The sequence below is a fragment of the Apteryx rowi genome, unplaced genomic scaffold, assembly GCF_003343035.1.
Source record: "Apteryx rowi isolate R43461 unplaced genomic scaffold, aptRow1 scaffold_522, whole genome shotgun sequence".
Classification (NCBI taxonomy): Eukaryota; Metazoa; Chordata; class Aves; order Apterygiformes; family Apterygidae; genus Apteryx; species Apteryx rowi.
Genome location: NW_020450786.1, coordinates 630,083 through 649,494, shown reverse-complemented (window position 1 = coordinate 649,494; position 19,412 = coordinate 630,083). Strand labels below are relative to the sequence as shown.

Here is a 19,412-nt window from a genome sequence, read left to right as displayed (position 1 = left end):
TAACTCCCTTACCTGACGACACAGCTCGTCAACAGCAGCACACCTCCTGCAGGAGAGCTGGCTGCCAGCCCAGGCCTCCCGGAGAGGCCCCAAGCACTCCCTGCAGCCTGAGACCTGTAGAGCTGCATCTACTGTCAGAGGGTCGGTCTGGGTCCMAGCCTCTGACACAGCAACTCCAACAGCCACTGGGGAACGCGCTGTGCGGCGTGTCACAACCATGCTTGAGGAGGTGTACACCACAGGGAACAGAAATGAAGGTACCTTTGTGTGCCCTGCTGCGCAAACTGCTGCGCAAACTGCTGCATCTGTTCACTGCCTCTGTTAGCTGTGCTTCAGATTCTTAAAGATGACTTGCAAATTTTGAAAAGAGAATATTCCTCCTTTTTAATATTAAAAGCAGAAATAAGTGATTTTGCTTAGGGCTTTAAGGTTGTTTTTTTTTCTTTGACTCTTTAGATGTTAGAAAATCAGGTATTGGCTAACCTAAAATTATCTGGGTAGTTGGAGAGTTAGTATAGCTAGTGCCTCATAGATAATAGAAAAGCTGATTAATTATGAGAATTACAATCTCATACATTATAAAACAGAAGAGTAAAAGAAGTCTATTTTTGTTATGAGTTTCCAAGTGGGTTTTAGGTATGTATGTACATGTGACTGCATTTTGCAGTGGGATGCTTCTCTGCTTCATGTGGAGAATAATCTGAAATGTTATGCATTAAAAATTGTTCCTAACTCATCTGGTTGAGAAGAAAACTTAGTAATACTATAGCTATAAGCAGTTATAAGAAGAATGGTACATCTTTGTCCAGCATTCTGCCTCAGAGATTTTCTGACCTCAAAAGCTTCTGAGAAGGGTGGTCTAAAAATTATAATTGTAATAGACAACTTTGGTATTCTGCCCAAAAGAGACAATCTTTTAACCAGTAGTTAATTTACTGCTGCAAAGTTTAAGAATTTTCTTTATCTTCTGTTTTTGTTGAATCCTGTCAAAAGTAGCAGATGTTTTCATTATTCATATAAACTTTTCCTCCTTTATATGTATCTTGCTAAGCTCTTTGATTTAATAATGGTCCTGTAGAAGTTGAAATCCCCTCATTTTGGATCCACTGCATTGCAATGTTGCTGTATTTCTAAGGTGGTAAATATGAGCATCTGACCTTCCTCCTTCATTCCATTCAGCGTTTTAAATACATCTGGCCTTTACCTTGCTTATTTACTGGTTGCAGTTGCTACAGTTTCTCCTGGTACGACAGTATTTCCATGCCTCTGATGGCCCATCTCTGAGTCCATCTGTTTTTTGCTCAAGATACTTTAGATGTGTAGTGAGAATTGAACATCTTAAGCGTTTAAGAGAAAATGTTCAACAGGGTTGATGGGACATTAAATAGATTTTTTTTTTTTTAAACAGGAAATAGTCTGTAAATACCAATAGTAAAGAGACTAAATCTGTAAGGACTTAGTTCATTAAATTTATGTGGCTGTTTTAAATATTGACTATTTATTGTGGGCTACTTAAGTAGAAACATCTGGATAATGAAGTTTTTCCTTTTTGTTGTGGTAGTGGGAGATGTTGAGATAGGTATCACAGGGTAACTAATTTATAAAGGTCTTGCTGGGAGAGGGACTGAGCAGTCATCATCATTTTTCTCAAAAATAAAGCGATCTTGGGACCTTCAAAAGAGGAGGTGAGAGTTATGTCCCCTGTCTTGTACATTAGTTGAGAACAGAGGTTTCAGTTTTTCTTTGGGTACCAGAGCTGTTTCTACCACCTGCCTGAATGTAAAAAGCCCCAAATAAATGTTCTTATCTGTCAGAAAGCTTCCCCCAGTTTCTGTGAAATACTTTTGCCTTTGATATGTGTTCAAGCATGCCGGTTCGCTCACATACATGCTTACCAGCAGAGGAGGTTGGGGCTGTGCAAAGTTGAACTCAATACCAATATAAAGAATACTTTACAGGAGTGAATGGAAGTGAGAAAGTGTTGGTGGCAGGGAAACGCTACATTATTTCAGGGCCTCCTGCCACATATCATGAGCCTAATATGCCACATAGGGTATGTGCTCTCTTTAGCGTTTTGCCTTTATGTACCTGGAAGAGTTGGAGGGGATAAACCTCTTCCCTACAATGAGGTGCTGAACATGTTTTCAGTATATACCTGTGTTATCCAGAAGACCTTCTAGCAAGAGAAGGAAGACATATTGCATATTTACAAAAGGATAGTGGAAAAGAAAAGGGAGAAATAAGGGAAATTCCAGAAGGGCCCTCTGAATTTGCTCAGGCACACCTAGACTTGCCCTGTATTGGGATTTACCTGTAGAATGTACATCATTAAGAGGCTTTATTATTTTTTTAAATTAATTTTATTTTCCTTTGCAGGTCACCTTTTAAGCTGCTATTTCCTGTATAATTAAGCAGAATGAAGGCATTAGGTTCTAGTAAAGTTGGGCCTAATCCAGAAAATCTTCTCTTATTCAGTCTTTTCTGAGTAAGAAACTCAAGTCTGGGCCCAGCATTTTATGTGTTTTGTTATTATTTCTAGATTATTTGTGGTGTGTGAATTTTTTGTTTTGTTTTTAACTTTATTGAAAACTCCTTTGCATTTGTCTAATTTTATCTGTTTATGTGTTACTATCCAGCATAGCATTAGTTGAAATGATGTAAGTATACTTAAAGTGCATAAATGCTACTGATAATGCAAGAACAATTGATTCATACTGTTTGTAATTAACAGTACATAATGTTTTGTGCATRGGTTGGATCTATCCCTTTTAACTTTTCCTTTCTGATTCTTTCCAACCACCAGTCTTGCCACATCCCAGGCTTTCTGAACATGCTGGTTTCACTAGAGTCTAGTCCATTCTTCCTTTTGTTTTTCAGACCAGTAAAAATGGGAAGTACTGGATTCTGGTTTCCTCCAAGAAGAGTCAGCGGAACTGGTTAAGACCAAAATCTGAGGACTTTAGTGGGCAAACATCAGGTGTGCATTAAACAGAAGCTGCTTTAATCCTGCTTTAAGTATATGCTTCTTTAAATTGGTATTATATATGAGCTTTTGTATAATGTGCTTGCTATATTTTATACTGCATATAGTCATTCATCCTGCAGTTGTGAAAGCACCAATAAGAATGAGGATTGTAAGTGATAATATGTTGAGACACAAACACGCAATATTACTCATAAAATTCTTTCAGCTGGTCTTTGGAAAGTGTAATATTTGAGGATCAGTGTTTTTTTAAGTTTTATCTCCATTGCTCAGTCTATACATCCACAAGATAAAAAGAGAGTGGTTATTTGCTATTCAGAGATCAATACTGAAGTTCTTAATTACCTTATCTGTTGAGAAATGATACAGAGATAATAGTGCATACACGTTTTTAATAAAACACTATCATTGTCAAAGATTGAATCCACACTATATTTGTTTTAATGATGCATTTTTAAGGACACTTAAATGCAATTCAAAATCAGCTTAATTAATTTTGATCATAAAGAAACAAAACTTGAATTCCTTATCCTTGTGAATGTTCTGACTTACATTTGATACAGCAACTAGGTTACTTGAAGTTTTGGAGAAGATCAAAGTAACATTATATTGGCCTGAATATAAGATGGCCTCAAAACTGAGGTGTGATCCTCATATTTAGCACAGACACAAGAAGTTGTCCAAACTTTAACAATTAAACCTGCTATGCTGTTCCACAGCAAACACTGCTTTTGGCCTCACACCAGACCCTGCACATCGCCCTTCTGCATGGCCTAATATTATCCTGCGTCTGCCCAGCTTGATGCATGCTCAATTTCTCCCCAGCTGCCCCACAAGCTCCTACAGCTTACTGCATCCTCCCGTCCTTACGTGTTCCCAGCCCCCATGCAGTGCTCCCACACCTCTTTGGCTGCACAGCTGCATCCTCATTTCCTGCGTTGTCACCCCCCCCATCCACATGGCAACTCACCCCCCAGCTGTGCCTCCTACCCTTGCCATCTGCTTAGCACGGAGACCACTTGCTGCTGAGCACCGGACCCAGCACGATCATGTTAATCCCACTAGCCTAAAGCAAACTGCAGACCTTTCCTCTTTGCTGCTCCTCCTGCCTGCCCCTTCTCAGGCTAGGTGTGGATTTGGCAGGGAGGCTAACGGGGTCGTAGCTCTGTCTTCCCCCATTGACACAGTAGGTGGTTTCCGACTGACAGACTCCTGGAGCTCCTGCCCTGGCTGTGCAGGGAGGTCCACTGCCTGCGGCAGGTCTCCTAGGTGCCTATGTGGTATAGATACACCATATGTTATCATCGAGTGACTTGGATTCCCCCTCCCAAAGTTCATTTGTCAGGAGAGGATAGGCTAAGACAACAGTTCATTCTATATTCAGGCCAATATGCATAGAAGACCAGTGTGTTAATTTGTGGGGAAGTACAATTAATTCTATTACCAGATTCTGGTTAAAGTGTACATTGAAAAATCTTCCAATCTACAAATTTGTCACAACTTTTTTGTGGATCATAACCTCCTTTTGACTACATTGGCAGCTCCATTGAAGTCTTTGGAGTTGGTCTTCATTTATTTTTGTTGCAGAAAAAGACTTTGGTCTCAAGTTCCAAATAACTGTTTCATTTCTTCACTCGTGAACTGGAAAGTTCCTCAAAAGAGAGGAACTAAAATTAAGCTGATTCTTTGAAGGCCTGTGTATGTTCCCACTCATGGGATTGTTGTCCTCAAGCTTTGTCCCATGAGTTGGAATGAGTCAGAGACAAATCTAAAATAATAAAGGTCCTTAAAGAAACACCTTTTCTGTCACTGGGTATCTTTAAAAAGATTAGTGGTTTCATACAAAACTTGGGGGGAGTGGGGGGGAGGTGGTCTTACAAAATGTTTGTGATTTAAGAATGTATTATAATCTGCTATTCAAAGATTATAGGTTTTGAAAAGTAGCAGATTTCCATCTTGATCTGCCAGTATTTCTTTCCTCTTTCTAAGACAAGGGAAAAGTTATGGGGAGGAGGGAGGAAGAGGCATAGACAAAGACATACTCTGTATATGCATTTCAAATGGAAATCTCAATCCGAAGCATTCCTAAAATGCACATGCAGATATTAAAGAGGCACCTCCCCTTCCCCCTCTCGCCCTCCCTGCCCCCAGCACACTGCGAAACACGCAGCCTTGCCTTCCTGCTTCCTCCCCATGCCATGCTGGGGCTATTGCAACGATTATTTATTTTCACACCGGTTGCACCTGCACATTGCTCTCAGCTCCTTTTTCCGAGCAGTTTGCTCCCTGCGTATCCAGGACGCGGAGCCCAGCCTCCGTGGAGCAGAGCGGGCAGCTGCAACAAGGGCCACGAAACTGTCCAGCCTCCTCTGGCTGCCAGTGGGGAAGGATTCGTTTTGTTTTTCGGGGCGGTGGTGTGAGGCTGAAGCAGCTGCGGCCTGGTGCTCCTCGCCCGGCTCCGGCTGGCCCCGCTCCACCTGTCCAGACAGCTGCCGGCTTCCCTGGTGCTGCGCGGGGGCAGCCGGGCCGGCGTGGGGGCTGCAGCCCTGCGCAGCCACCCGGCCCGGCCCGGCTCTTCCCGGGCCGCCCCGGTCTCAGGTGCCTGCAAGCCAAGGCGCGCAGCTGCGCCCGCAGGCACCGAGGCCGGCGGCAGCTGCGGGAGCCACCCACGAAACTGGGGGCTGCCACTTTGCTAGGGAAAGGCCAAATTCGGCACTTGCCGGTCCTGCCCCTGGTTACGCTGAAGGCTGCCATTGCATCTTCCTCCACGCTCCCCGGCACGGCTGCAGACCTAACGGTTGGCCTTTTCCGCAATGGATGGCTCCGGTTGTGGTATCTAGAGTAGCAATGGTGCTCGGATGCTTAAAAAAAGCTGTCAGCCGCTTCTGACAATGACAGATTGTTCAATACCCTGTAATCACAGATGCCCAGTTGCTACTGTACATTACCAGATTTTGAATTTAGAGCTGTTCTTGCCAACACATCTTATATGAGCATCATATGCCTCCTTTAGCTGAGAGTTCGATGCACAGTTCGTCATGCCCTGCAACGGGCCGTGATCCTCCCGGAGCGACTGGCTGCGAGCCTCCCTCCTGAGCTGAGCCAGACCTCCCCATTCACAACACTTGCATCCTGCAACGTAGTGTGAGGAGCACGGGTGTTTCCAGGGTTGGGCTGGTAACCTAAGCTGTGAGATTTCTGTTATTCCTATGACAAGTATTTTTTAGCAGAGGATAAATTTACAGGAGAATTTTACTTGTCATTAAAAATGATCGGAAATGTGTACATTTTATTAGAATGCATACATACATACATATATATACAATAATCAAAATGAGCTGGTATACCAGAGAATATGAGCTGTGCACCCCTCAGACAGTCAAAATATGTAACTACTGCTTTCCATGTAGATTTTCAAACATACAGTTGTATTTCAGGACTTAAAAATTTTCATTTTGATAACTGTGTATGTGCATGTGTGTGTGCATGTGCGTGTGTATGTACAAACACCACAAGCACAGCATTAATTCCTTTGAAATCAGAAGCTGCCAAAAGCCATCTTCATATGTTCTGAAGTAAGTTCTTTGTTTGATGCCTCCTGTAATCTGACAGAAACTTTGCTGTTCTCCATCAATGCCTGAGGGGAAAGATGTGAGGTGTAATTTCAGGGCGTATGTGGATCTGTTCATCCTGAGCAATGCATTTTAAGAGTTGCAGCAAATAGTGTAAAGAAACCTACAGGTATTACATTAGACCAGCTGAACCTAATTTTATTTTTAAGTTTTATTCAGAAGCATCACATAGCAAGTAAACTTCAAAATTTAAGTTTAGTTACAAACTAGTTGTTTCTTATTTTTTTTTTCCAGTCCCCTTTTGCTTTCTTTTACGACCACATGAAACTTGAGAAGCCATCTAAAGCTAAATCATTTAGTGGAGTTGGGCAATTCCCAAGTGTCCAACAAGAAGGCCTGGTTTAGGCTGCGATGGCCACTGTCATTCCTGGTGATTTGTCAGAAGTAAGAGATACCCAGAAAGTCCCTTCAGGGAAACGTAAGCGTGGTGAAACCAAACCAAGAAAAAACTTTCCTTGCCAACTGTGTGACAAGGCCTTTAACAGTGTTGAGAAATTAAAGGTTCACTCATACTCTCACACAGGAGAGAGGCCCTACAAGTGCACACAACAAGACTGCACCAAGGCCTTTGTTTCTAAGTACAAATTACTAAGGTATTAAACTCTATTTATCTTTCAGATTATATTATCTATTTTATGTTGGCCGTGTTAAGCCTTGTAAAAGTATATATTTGTGTACGCCTTCAGCTGATTGCAGAGAGGATATGTTAATTAAAGTAGACGTGAGATTGTTTCTAGAATTCTAAATTACAGTACATAAGTTTACAAGCTAATGTCTTTGATTTTGTTTCTTAATTTGTTTTCTGTTTTTGTTTTCTGTTTGTTTGTTTTTTTAATGAGAATAGAATTTTCATTTGTATAAGGAATTGTCACAAGAAAAGAGTATGGACTGAAAAATCTTTTGGCTATGGACTTTTACACAAGTACTTTCCTACTTGCCTGTATACCCCTGTTACAGTAGCTAAAAACCACCAAAAACTAAAGTGTCAATTTAAGAGAAATGGCTCGTGTTTTGCTATATTTTAATTTGTCAAACTGTCTTTGTAGTGTCATGCTTTCAGTTAAAAGGTTCTGTTGCAAAGCAACCTTAGTGTAGTATTTAGCTGCCATTAAAAAATGAACACATGTATCTTTTTGATCAAAATAATTACTTACAGAATATATCTGTGTTTAAAGGCATATGGCTACTCATTCTCCTGAGAAAACCCACAAGTGTAATTATTGTGAGAAAATGTTTCACCGAAAAGATCACCTAAAGAATCACCTACATACACACAATCCCAACAAAGAGGCCTTTAAGTGTGAAGAATGTGGAAAGAACTACAATACCAAGCTTGGGTTCAAACGTCACCTGGCTTTGCATGCCGCAACAAGCGGTGACCTCACCTGTAAGGTATGTTTGCAGACTTTTGAAAGCACAGGAGTGCTGCTGGAGCACCTAAAAACTCATGCAGGCAAGTCATCGGGTGGAGTGAAGGAGAAAAAACACCAGTGTGAACACTGTGATCGTCGGTTCTACACCCGAAAGGATGTCCGTAGACACATGGTAGTGCACACTGGAAGAAAGGACTTCCTCTGTCAATATTGTGCACAGAGATTTGGGCGGAAGGATCACCTAACACGCCACATGAAGAAAAGTCACAACCAAGAACTTTTGAAGGTCAAAACAGAGCCAATGGACCTTCTAGATCCCTTTACCTGCAACGTTTCTGTGCCTATTAAGGATGAGCTGCTTCCGGTGATGTCTTTACCTTCCAGTGAACTGACATCAAAGCCATTTACAAACACTTTGCAATTAAATCTCTACAACACTCAGATTCAGTCCATGCAGAGTTCTGCATCTGCACACCAAATGGTTGCCACGTCATTACCATTGGGAATGCCTTGTCCAATAGATATGGAATCTGTCCACCCTTCTCACCAGCTATCTTTGAAATATCCGCTCAGTTCTACCTCATATGCAATTTCTATGCCTGAAAAAGAACAGCCATTAAAAGGGGAAATTGAAAGTTACTTAATGGAGTTGCAAAGTGGTATGCCTTCTTCATCCCAGGATTCTCAAGCATCTTCATCAAAACTAGGGCTGGATCAACAAGTAGGGCCACTAGATGACGGGTCTGGGGAGGTTTCCCTTTCCAAGAGCTCAGTTTCTATTAGCGAACCTCTAAACACCCCATCATTGGACTTTTCTCAGCTGTTCAACTTCATACCTGTAAATGGCCCTCCCTATAATCCTTCCGTTTCAGTGGGAAACCTTGGAATGAGTTATACACAAGAGGAGGCACATTCTTCTATGACTCAACTTCCACCACAAACACAGGATCCACAAGATCCTAGCAATAGTATAGGTCTTGGGTCTCTGCACTCATTGTCAGCAGCTTTCACAAGCAGTCTAAGCACAACCACCACCCTACCACGATTTCATCAAGCTTTCCAATAGGATGTACAAAGCTGGCTTATTACTGTCTATTTGTAGAAATGCCTTAGGTGACCATTTTTAACTTAGTGCCTATGATAAGACATTATAAATTCTCTGCTTTTGTACAGTACCGATCTCATGAAGCCAGTAAGAAATTTAAATTAACTTTTTAAAAATGTTTTGAAAGTGTTTATTCTCAACTGTTTACTTTGTTTTTTAAAAAAGTCTCATTGTATTGTTTTCATTTTCACTGCCAATTGACACACACTTAAAATATTCGATAGAAAGTCATCCCTACCAAACTTTTTATGCTCATACTTTTAAAAAACTTTTTCAACTGTATCAGTCATTCTGTTTTGTTGATTTCAGTGGTAGAATTGCCATTTTTACCTTTTATGTATTTTAATATTTGCAAATAATCCAGTTAAAATATATATCGCACAGATTCCTGAAGATTTGGGGAAAAAAATCCCCCAATCCCTTCCAAAAAAACCCCCTTCCCAAATGGCAACATCTGATCTGTTCTATTATGACAAATCTAAATTTTTTAAATAGATATATAAATCAGATTTTTCTGAAAACTTGTGTGTGTATATATAGAAGTCCATATATACACATGTACATATATATAACATTTTGACTTGTATTGAAGTCATTATAAAAAGTATTAAGAATTTGGCCATTTTCTGGCTTAAATTGCTGTGGCCTGTTAGAAATATTGAAAGAAATTTAGTTTAATTTTCTAGAACCATGATTTAACAGAATTTGAGAAAATCTCTGCTTGCTAAATGACAAATGTTTCCAGTTGAAATTGGAACTGTGTTGTGCTTTCATGACTCTGGTAGAGGGAAACAGGCAAAAACAATGGCTGATCTTGAAATATAAAAGTGTTGTAATTTAGTAATGCAGAATATTTTGTCGCAGTTTTTGTTTTAATTCTTAACTTGCTGTTTTTTCTCTTTAGTAGCACAGAAAGAGTACTGCATAGGAACCTTCCAATAGTGTATTCACATTTGTAGGCATCAGTCTTCTCCCAGCTGCCACCGCCAAAGGGTGGATCAAGTCCAGCCAGAAAGTGTTTATCTATTGTCAGTTCAATACTAGTGTGCAGTCAGAGAGTGAATGTAAATTTTGAAATACTTTTTTTTTTTATTGGAATGATCTTTTCAGTTGTGTTACATGGTGTGTTATGTCCTCCTAAGCAACAAGTTAGATGTTAATCACACTTTCTACACCTGGGTACTTGGTTAGGGATGTTTTGCCCGTCGCCAAGATTTAAAGACAGGACTCTTAGGAGTGAAGTAAAAGCATATTGCTTACACCACTTTTACCTAATACAGTATATTCTATTCCCCAACCCCTAATAACCAAAAGAGGAAAAAAAAAAAAACTGTGATGCATGAAAGCAAACTAGATTTGCTGTAATTCAATACTAACATTCTTTTCCTTGTCATTTTTGTACAAGGAATTAAAAAATAGAAATCAAGTACATTAATATTGCTCAAACAATAATGAGGGTTCTTATAAGGTTTTAAGTGGTTAAACTAAACATATACTTCACAGAAACAAAAGTTGCTCCCATTTAAGGAGCTTATGCTCCAGATGTTTTATCAGTAGCTCCTACTTTTTTTTTTAATTCTAGGAGCAATATGCAGGTGTAGTTTTACTATTTTATACATATGTGTATTTAAATTTTATTACTGAAAGATAACATTTTTATAAATGTGTTTGTGTTCCAAAGGCATTAAAATAAGGATGTATTAATAAGGAAAATACCTTTTCAAATTCTGCAAACTACTCCTAGATTTTGGGCTTAGGAGCGTATTATCTCAAAGTGGGCTTTTAGCTCTGCTTCAGGACTGCTTCCTCTGGTTTCTATGAAACAGATTGCTTGCTTACTTACATTTTTAGTTGAATGATTTGTTCAATATTGCTTTTTTCTCGTCACCTCTTTAAAGGAAAGAAAAACACTTACAGACAAACAGAGCAGAAGGCAAGTGGAACAGAATGTAATTCTAGTTTAAATCAGCAACCACAAAAGCACATAGGAGGAACTTGGTTTTATTCTCGATCTCTTACATCAATTTGAGATGAAGGTAAATGGACTTGGCTCCTCCAGTGGGCTATGTCCTGTGTGGAACTGAGCACCTGCGACTGCCCTTGGAGCCCAGGGGCATAGCGAGGGCTCAGCGTCTCCCGGTCTGCCCATCGTGTCCGAGACTGTCAGGCAGCGGAGGCGCTTGCAGTCTTGATGGACAGGGCTATTTGCTTGGGGCACCCTACGGCTGCACATACGCACGTCATGAATTTCAAATCTGTCAGGAGTTTCTGTTCTGGCGCAGAGGAAGCTACTTCTTCAAGTGTTGCAAATTAGTTTAATCTTTACTGCCACTGCCAGTGCAGGATATTCTGACAGACTAATCGCTGCATTGCTGAAGGGATTTCATGTGCTGTATCTAACATTTAGCAAAAGACAGTGCCATCTGTTTATCAGTCTCAGTTGCTGATTAGACTTGATAAAAAAAACAACAGACACTTTGCCAACACCCATTTCTTAGTACATAGCCAGAATCTCTACTCCTTTCATAGTGCCTTAGCTTCCTGACAAGGGATTGACATTTCACTTCAGAGTTAGACATTTCACTTGAGAAATAGGGACCTCAGACAAGATATTGAACCTCATTCAGTCAGGGTTTCAGTCGGTGGCTACGTTGCGTGTGTTTGCCACTGAACTAGGATGCATGGTTATGTGGAAGCGGATTGACACTGTAAGCAATATTAACATGTTAGTGCTTTCGAATCTTATTTAGGCAGAGGCGTTATTGGTCACTACTAAAATGTCATTTTTTAAACCCTGTTTTCTAGATTTCACATTGATTCTTTGAGAGAGGGGGGAGGGCTGGCTGATCATGCACCACTCTTTGTGCAACTTCTAAACTTCTAGTAAGGTGTTTTTTTTATATATATATATATATTTGTGTACTTGTTGCTTGTGCTTTATTTAGTAGTAAATTGTGGAATAGAGTGATTTATTGTTAATTTGGCAGTAGCGGTTTTTAAAAACCATATACTGACTGAAACATGAGCCAGAGCTGATTGCTTTATTAAGCTAATAATGAATGTTAAGAGTACATATTTTCAGGATCATTTGCCTAGTGAGCTAAACATGTATTATAGGCCAATATTTTTTAAAATAAAGCTTGGTCAACCTCTATGTTACACATATTACAAGATATAGCACTTTCAAAAAGAAAACCTAAACCTTTAAAGAAAATTTCTTACAGGTTATGCTTTTTATTATAAAACCTTTTATTATAATTTGTTTCAAGTGCCATTAGATTACGTATATGTAGGCCTTTGGTATAATGCTTTGTGTACAAAATGGTAGACATTGTAATTTTAAACAGGTACATTTTTACAGTGTTTTCTTATCAGTTTGCTATATTGCACAGAACCAGTGTGTCTTTCTTAAGGGTTTTACAATAGTTTTTATTAGGTTTACATGTTTCAAACTACACTGTCTTCTACTGCCATTTTGAATACCAGTCAAAAAAAATTAGGAGTTCATCCTCACTGATTGTAAACTGTGTCCTCTGGAGTTTCAGATGATAAACTATTGCAAAAATATTTAACATGCAGTATTCAACATAGATTTTTTTATCATATCCTATCATCACTATGCTGCTGTCTGAAGTTAACTTAGGGCCTGATCCTGCATCCCTAAACGTCAAGGGGAGCAGGATTGCATCCTTGGTTATGTCTGTCTCATACACTGGTTTAGCAGCTCCTCCTATATTCTTCTCAGTCTATAGATAAGCCTCTGAAATACATGTACTTTTCTGCTATGGTGTAACTTGTATAGACTTAGCTGCCCATCCTGCATCTTCCCAGTGTACAAGTAAAACCACAGCCAACTTAGCATTACACCCAACAAAGAAATAATGCCACAGTAATTCAAAGTGTGTTTGGATAGTCCCAAAGTTTTTATGTAATAAGGGTGTCTTATTTTGTTGGAAGGCAGTGTCTTTTGATAACAGTTATCTAGCCCTGGAAGTGACACAGAACTGTTGCTAATCATATGTAAACACTTTTCAGTATAAGCTTCAGTGGTACAGTTGAACCAGAGTGAATGTTTATCTCCTCAGAAACACTCCTGCAATATTGTTATATTGGATCATGCTGCTAATGTAACTTGGGATACAACTCCTCTCATGGTGCTACAAACCTCCCTGTCTCATTCAGATGTATTTTTACCCATAGAAAAAAGGACTATACTAGACCTATAGTTGTATGATATATTTTTATACTGTGACTTAATTTGTCATTAATGAACTTTGTACAACACCACAATGTATTCATATGCACTTGCAAAAGTAAAATTTCGGACATGCAAATTTAAACGCTGACAGCCCAGCTCTTGTTCACAAAAGTAGATGACAGTTAAAATAAAATGTGGGCTTTTTATATGGTGTGGAGTGAAGAACATACTATATGTTACTAAAAGCCTTTGACTTTAGATAAAAACTGGGAAAGTATATTGGGGAATGATGACACACCCAAACCTGACTTGGATTGCTGAAATTATATTTTTAGCTAGTGAAAAAATTGTTTGGACTTGTATGCTAAAATGTTTTAATGATAAAAGTTTTGAGTCAAAAATAGAGAAAAATTAACACAGAAAACCCTGCATTCCAGACTGAATTTGTATATGTTTCTTGCATTTAAAATTTGCTATCCTGTGATATGGGAAATTGAGTTGCTTATCATGTATATGTACTTTAAAATGTATTCACAAACTACTGTTGTATTTGTATAAAATATAGACAAAAAGATTGCATATATATTTTTGTGTATAAGCTCTGTAAAATAGCAATCACATTATGAAGCTGCAGCAGAACTTCATTTTAAACATTCACATCCAAAGAAACAGACTATTTATTGTCCACATACCCTGATTATAAAATATACCTTGCTGCTATTAAACAATAGTGCTGCAGCTTCTTGTGGCCTACAGTGTTATGTTTGCTGTACAAAAACATGTGAACTCCACAAAATATATCAATAAAATTACAGAATGGTTTTAGTTAATGAATAACTTATGCCTGGCATTTTAATAGATAATCGTGATCTGCATGTTTGGAATTACAATAAGTAATTGTAGAGTACAGGAATTACAATAAGTAATAATAGAATACATCCAGTTTGCTGGGTGTAATTACTTTGATTTTGCAAAGGTATAACTATTTCTAATTTATGACTGGTAAAATGTCAGTTTTTCAGAAAATCTTACAGCATAAATATCTGCGTTTCATGATTTCATCAAGGAACAAATTGGATGATGCTAATTTATCTGTGACAAGACAGATCTGAATTGAAAGACGCGATTGAGCTTGCCATCAAATTGCACTTTGGAACTTGCTGTAAGAAACTGGAAGGTGAGTTTGGGGTTTTCACAGTGGGACTGGTCATTTTGGGAGAAGAAGGTGAGTGATTCTCCATCACTTTACATTAATGGAAATAATTTATATTATTGTTATAGTTTTATGGTAAAATATACAGGTGTGGCATGTTTTGGACACAATGTATATGTCTCTGAAATGTTACTGGGAGAAACTTCTTTATATTGCCTTGTCCCACAGACCTCCCGTCTGCCTGGAACATTGCAGCTGAAGCCTCACTAAGAAGTCTGGCTCCAGTGCGTTGAGACAAGAGCAGCCTACACAGAACTGCAGACAATTGCCTCTGTGCTGGTTCCACGTAGTTGTTTCACTAGCATAGGCCGTTTGCCAGGAAAGTAAGAGACTAGCATTTGCCATGTGGCTGTTTCAAATTCATGTTTCATTTGCTTTCATGACTGTATTTTGTTAATATCCTCAGCACTGTCTGTGTTTTCCTGCTGTTGTGTTCCTCTCTTCAAATTCTTTATTTTTTAGATTTCTTCCTGTATCCCAGTCTGAGATAAATTATTGTTATGGAGAACTGTTGGCTTTTGCCTTCTCCCTACAAGGAATTTTTCCTTCCTTGTTATCCCTACACCTTTCCTCTGAACAGACTTACCACTTCTGTGTCACAGGCTTCTAACTTGTTTGGAAGGGTTGGCCATATTATATTAAGTATCAGTCAAAAGCTCTACAGAAGCAGGAGGATGAGGTTCCTGTCATCATCTGTTTATTGTCCAAATTTGCTTGATCGGTATAGAAGGAAGATGAAGAAAAATCCATAGTAGGCCATTTAGGTATTAAAGGCTCTGCAAAACCATTTATTTCCCCCACAGACAGAAAACCACCCCGTTGTTTTGCTATCATTGCTAGTCTTGTCCACCATTGCTGAACTGGTACATCCTCCTTCCACACTGACATCCCCTGGAAACTTTGTCAGTCTCTGTGATAAGTGGAATATGGCTGCATGGATGGATATCTATGTTATATCCAGAGATAAATCTTGGCGGAGTCCCTCTAGAGCTTTTCCTGTTATCTTCAAGGGCTTCTTCCAAGACTTGGAGGAGGAGTTGGATATGGACAGTTGTACTGTCCAAAGAATACAATTCTAGCCATGACTAGAACCTTGAGTCTTCTTATGCATCATGTGAACTGGCAGGGCCCAACAGGGAAGGGTATTTTGTGTGTTTTCCTTTCAACATATTCTTACTGCTTAAAAGAACAACTAAATTCTTCCTTCTCTAATAACCAAGTAGGTACAAAGTCCAGGTGCCCCATCTCTATTCCTGGAAGAGTAGAGCCAAATAAAATGGTAAGTTAAGGATTTTTCTTATGTGGTGAGGGACTCTCAAGCTCTATGAGTTCATTTTTTCATCTTGCTTCTTCCTTAGGGAAGGAAAGGGATTATGCATTGTTGAAAAAGACTTCTGGAAAGATCACCGGAGCTGTACTGAACCACAAGCATTTTCCCCCCTCTCTCTCTCTGTTCTGGCCACCCTTTCCAAAACTCACATTGGGAAGTACAGTAGAAAGGCAACATCTTGAGTAAAGCTGTGAGGAATGAGACCCCAGTGTCCTCCGTATATCTGGTCTCACTGTCCTCCAGGAATGGAAGAGAAAGACTATTCTAGTTTCCCCCTTCACTTCCCTTTTTTTCGTTCTCACGTATAAGCATGCCCTGGAATGAAGAATGTTTATCAGAGAAGTCTAAAACAGTGATCCAGAGCTGCTGCTGGAGTAGCAGGAGCTGAGCAGCTACATGGTGTTGGCTTCCCTGCTTTGCAAATCAAAACATTGTATTAAATCGGATAGAAATTAAGTTTGCCAAAGTGGCAGTTGCTGTAGTTGGCACAGCAAGACTTTGTGATCATAAACAGGCAGCAAGTAGGTCAGCAAGATAAGCTCTATAATAAAACTTAGTCTGTGCTTAAAAGTGTTTTAGAGGATTAACTGCTGCATATCATTATTAGCTACGGCCTTTAGCAAAGAAACAGCAACTCTTTATTTCCATTTTTAACAACAGTGGATATAGTGATGTTAAAAATGACAGACCATGGAAGTGGTATGAAGTAATATGTTCCAGCTCGTGTGTTATGTCCCAGGTAATTCAATACAAACTTTCTCTACCACTAATCAGTACAGTGTGTAACACCTTGCCCAGTATTTTATTTTACAAATTTATACTTATTTGTTGTAAAGGCTGTATGTCTTCAAGGAAAGAATGTTTTCAGAGGGACATGTATTTTAAAAATGTAATTAACAGCTGTGTACTCTTCAATGTCATGCTCACTTAACTACCTTGTCTCCTTCAGGGATATCTGTGCCATAGGATCACCAGCTACAAAGCTAGTTTGCCTAAGAGTGGACTGAAAAAGATACCAGCTAACAGCTGAGCACTCTGAAAACAGGACTATAACAATGCATACTGTGGTTGGTTTAGAAATCATTTGCATGGATCCTTCATAATTTGTGCATGCCACTAATTTTAACTGTTGCACTAAACTGCAATGTATAGAGAAGAATGATTTGTTGTGTCATTTTCATATAATCCGTCTGAACTCTGCTTGACGCATGTAAAATAATGAAGATTACTAGAATAGTGACAGTTTCAGAAAATCAGTATATTGCTTAAGTTTTTATATATTTATGTGTGTGTATTTATATATGGGGGAGAGTTAAGCAATCAAACCTGCAGAAGTTGAGAAATTTGTTTTGTTTTGTTTTACATCAAATAGTTTAAGTCAAAAGTTTTTGTGTTTCACAAGTCCAAAAATGGGTCACGTGGTTTATAAAGGTATCTCCTAGTTAACACATTTGGTTTCCCAAGCAAGTTGGAAGAGTTTCTCCCAAATACTTGATTAATCTATGAGAGACAGCAATTTATCTGCGGGGTGCACAAACTTCTGCAAGGAAGATGTTTGTCATCTATCCTTATGTAGTATTAGATACAATTTCAGTAGAAAAGTTCTGTAGACTGTGCAGTTGAAATTAAGCTCATCTCAGGCTTATTGCTTTTGTATTAAATTGTGACACACAGAGTCATGGGTGAATCCTTAAGCTTCCTCACAAGTACTTAAATTGAAGGTGAAAATAAAATATAGAATCTGTATGGGTAGGGGGGCATGCCATAATCAAGCAACATGCAAGCTATAACATAAGAATATCAAATATCAAACAAACACTAATGACAAGTAAACATAGACTGAAACCCCAAACTCACTGATGTCTGTCGTCACCTAAAAACTGTGTTTCCTCTTTTACTTTGTCAGTGCATGGCTTGTTATGCCAGTAAAGTACTACAGGATTTCTCAATAGTTTTCTGTGCTTCATTCAGCTTAGGCATGTTTTTCTTCAGCAGTATTTTTACAGCAAGCTTCTGCCTGTTCACTGATGCAAACCACATAACCATGTAGTCAAACTGTATGAAACATTTTAATCAGGCAGGTTTAATACCCTTTAACTCATGGCAGCCTCTGATAATTTGCTGTGGCCCACCAGAGTGCCCAGATTATTATTTCAAAGCCACTGAATTTAGCTGGTCCTCCTACCTCCTCCCCTGTTTGCAACACCCTATAGATGTGGTGTTTGCAGGGAGCTCCCATGCTTGCTGCGGTTGTGTGTTTTAAAGAGTAGTGGAACTGGAGCTGGGTATTATCTGTGTTCATGGGACTGTGTAAGCTGCTGGGATAGACTGGCCGCCTTATACATCATATGATCAGCATCCTCCCCTTCAACATAGGAATTCAGCCCTAGACATCAGCATTAAATCTGTTCTACCTGGGAAAGCAGCTATCACCAAGTGGTAGAATAGCACTAACATTATCCCCTAGGCCCTTTGCTACAGTGGTCCGTTTTTCTTATTAAGCATTAAAGCTGTTTTCTAGTCCCTAAGCTACAAGTCTCAAATTCCACCATTACTCTTTATCTCCCTGTGACCCAGCAAGGCTATTAATCAGCTTTGCTACAGGGGCAAGACTGCAAAAACAATCTTGGACAATTTCACTGAAAATACTGCATAAGGGGCCAGCCATATGACAGCAGTAAACCTGCCTGGATAGCAACTTGCCTTGCCTGGCCAGAAAGTATTGCTATGCATCAGAGCCTGTATTTCACATTATATCATCTTTATACTTAAGTTTAGATTCTCTTACCTTGTTTCACAGTGCTCTTTTGCAAGTGTGATATTAATGCACAGCAGCAGGTCCCAGATTGTGATCCCTGGTCCATGAGGCCACAATAAGTTGGCTGTGAAACCTCATCTGCCTTGCTAGTGCCTTCAGTTAAAACCTCAGTGCATTGTGGTAATGAGAACCTTTGCTTCCTACTCTTGAACACACAGAGTAACCTTACTGGGGAGGAAAAAAGTAACAGGCAACTGTTTGGCAATGTGTGTTTGAAACTTGATCTTGTTATTTATAAACTAGGGTTTAATCTTTGTAAGTGTTTATTATTATGGCTCTGTTCTAAAGATCAGCTGTAAAATAGTGTCACAATTCTTGCAGAAGTAGTTGTTCTTTGCATTCTGACTTCTTTAATGAAAATTTGTTTGTATTTGCTACTCCAAGGTGTCATTTGTTCCACCAAAACAACCAAACTCTACATATGAACTGGATTCTTTTCTGGCCTGTGCTTTTAGTCAGAAAATGATTAAGCAGTGGCCTAACCTCAGAGCAAGCTGTGTGTATGGACTGGCTTCAAATAATGGTATCACTTTCACCTGTGCAATTGATTATATCAGAACTGCTTTCATGCAACTCAGAATATCATCTGAGGTCAATGAGGTGTGACTGGAAGCAGCATTTGGACTGTAAAATGCTATACGAGTAAGAAAGAATGTAGCTTGATCATCAAATCCTAAACTGAGATCACAGGGACTGACAGTAAATGGAAAAAAAAGAAAACTTTGATTTAAAACTGGGGGAAAAAAATCTCAGGAAACAC

At 39.2% G+C, this 19,412-nt stretch overlaps 1 protein-coding gene across 3 annotated transcripts; it reads left to right on the top strand.

Annotated features, from left to right (window-relative positions):
* The first annotated feature begins 215 nt into the window (after positions 1 to 215).
* PLAG1 (PLAG1 zinc finger) lies at positions 216 to 14,116 on the top strand. 3 transcript variants are annotated; one of them, XM_026080460.1, is made up of 4 exons: positions 216 to 257; positions 2,878 to 2,977; positions 6,850 to 7,208; positions 7,791 to 14,116. In XM_026080460.1, the coding sequence occupies exons 3-4, from the start codon at positions 6,967 to 6,969 to the stop codon at positions 9,052 to 9,054; spliced, it is 1,506 nt and encodes a 501-aa protein (XP_025936245.1). In that variant the 5' UTR covers positions 216 to 257; positions 2,878 to 2,977; positions 6,850 to 6,966; the 3' UTR covers positions 9,055 to 14,116. The 3 variants fall into 3 exon arrangements, with proteins under 3 accessions (XP_025936245.1, XP_025936243.1, XP_025936246.1); XM_026080458.1 differs by lacking the exon at positions 216 to 257 and having other exon boundaries at positions 276 to 2,977; XM_026080461.1 differs by lacking the exons at positions 216 to 257; positions 6,850 to 7,208 and having other exon boundaries at positions 276 to 2,977.
* The last annotated feature ends 5,296 nt before the right edge of the window (positions 14,117 to 19,412 follow it).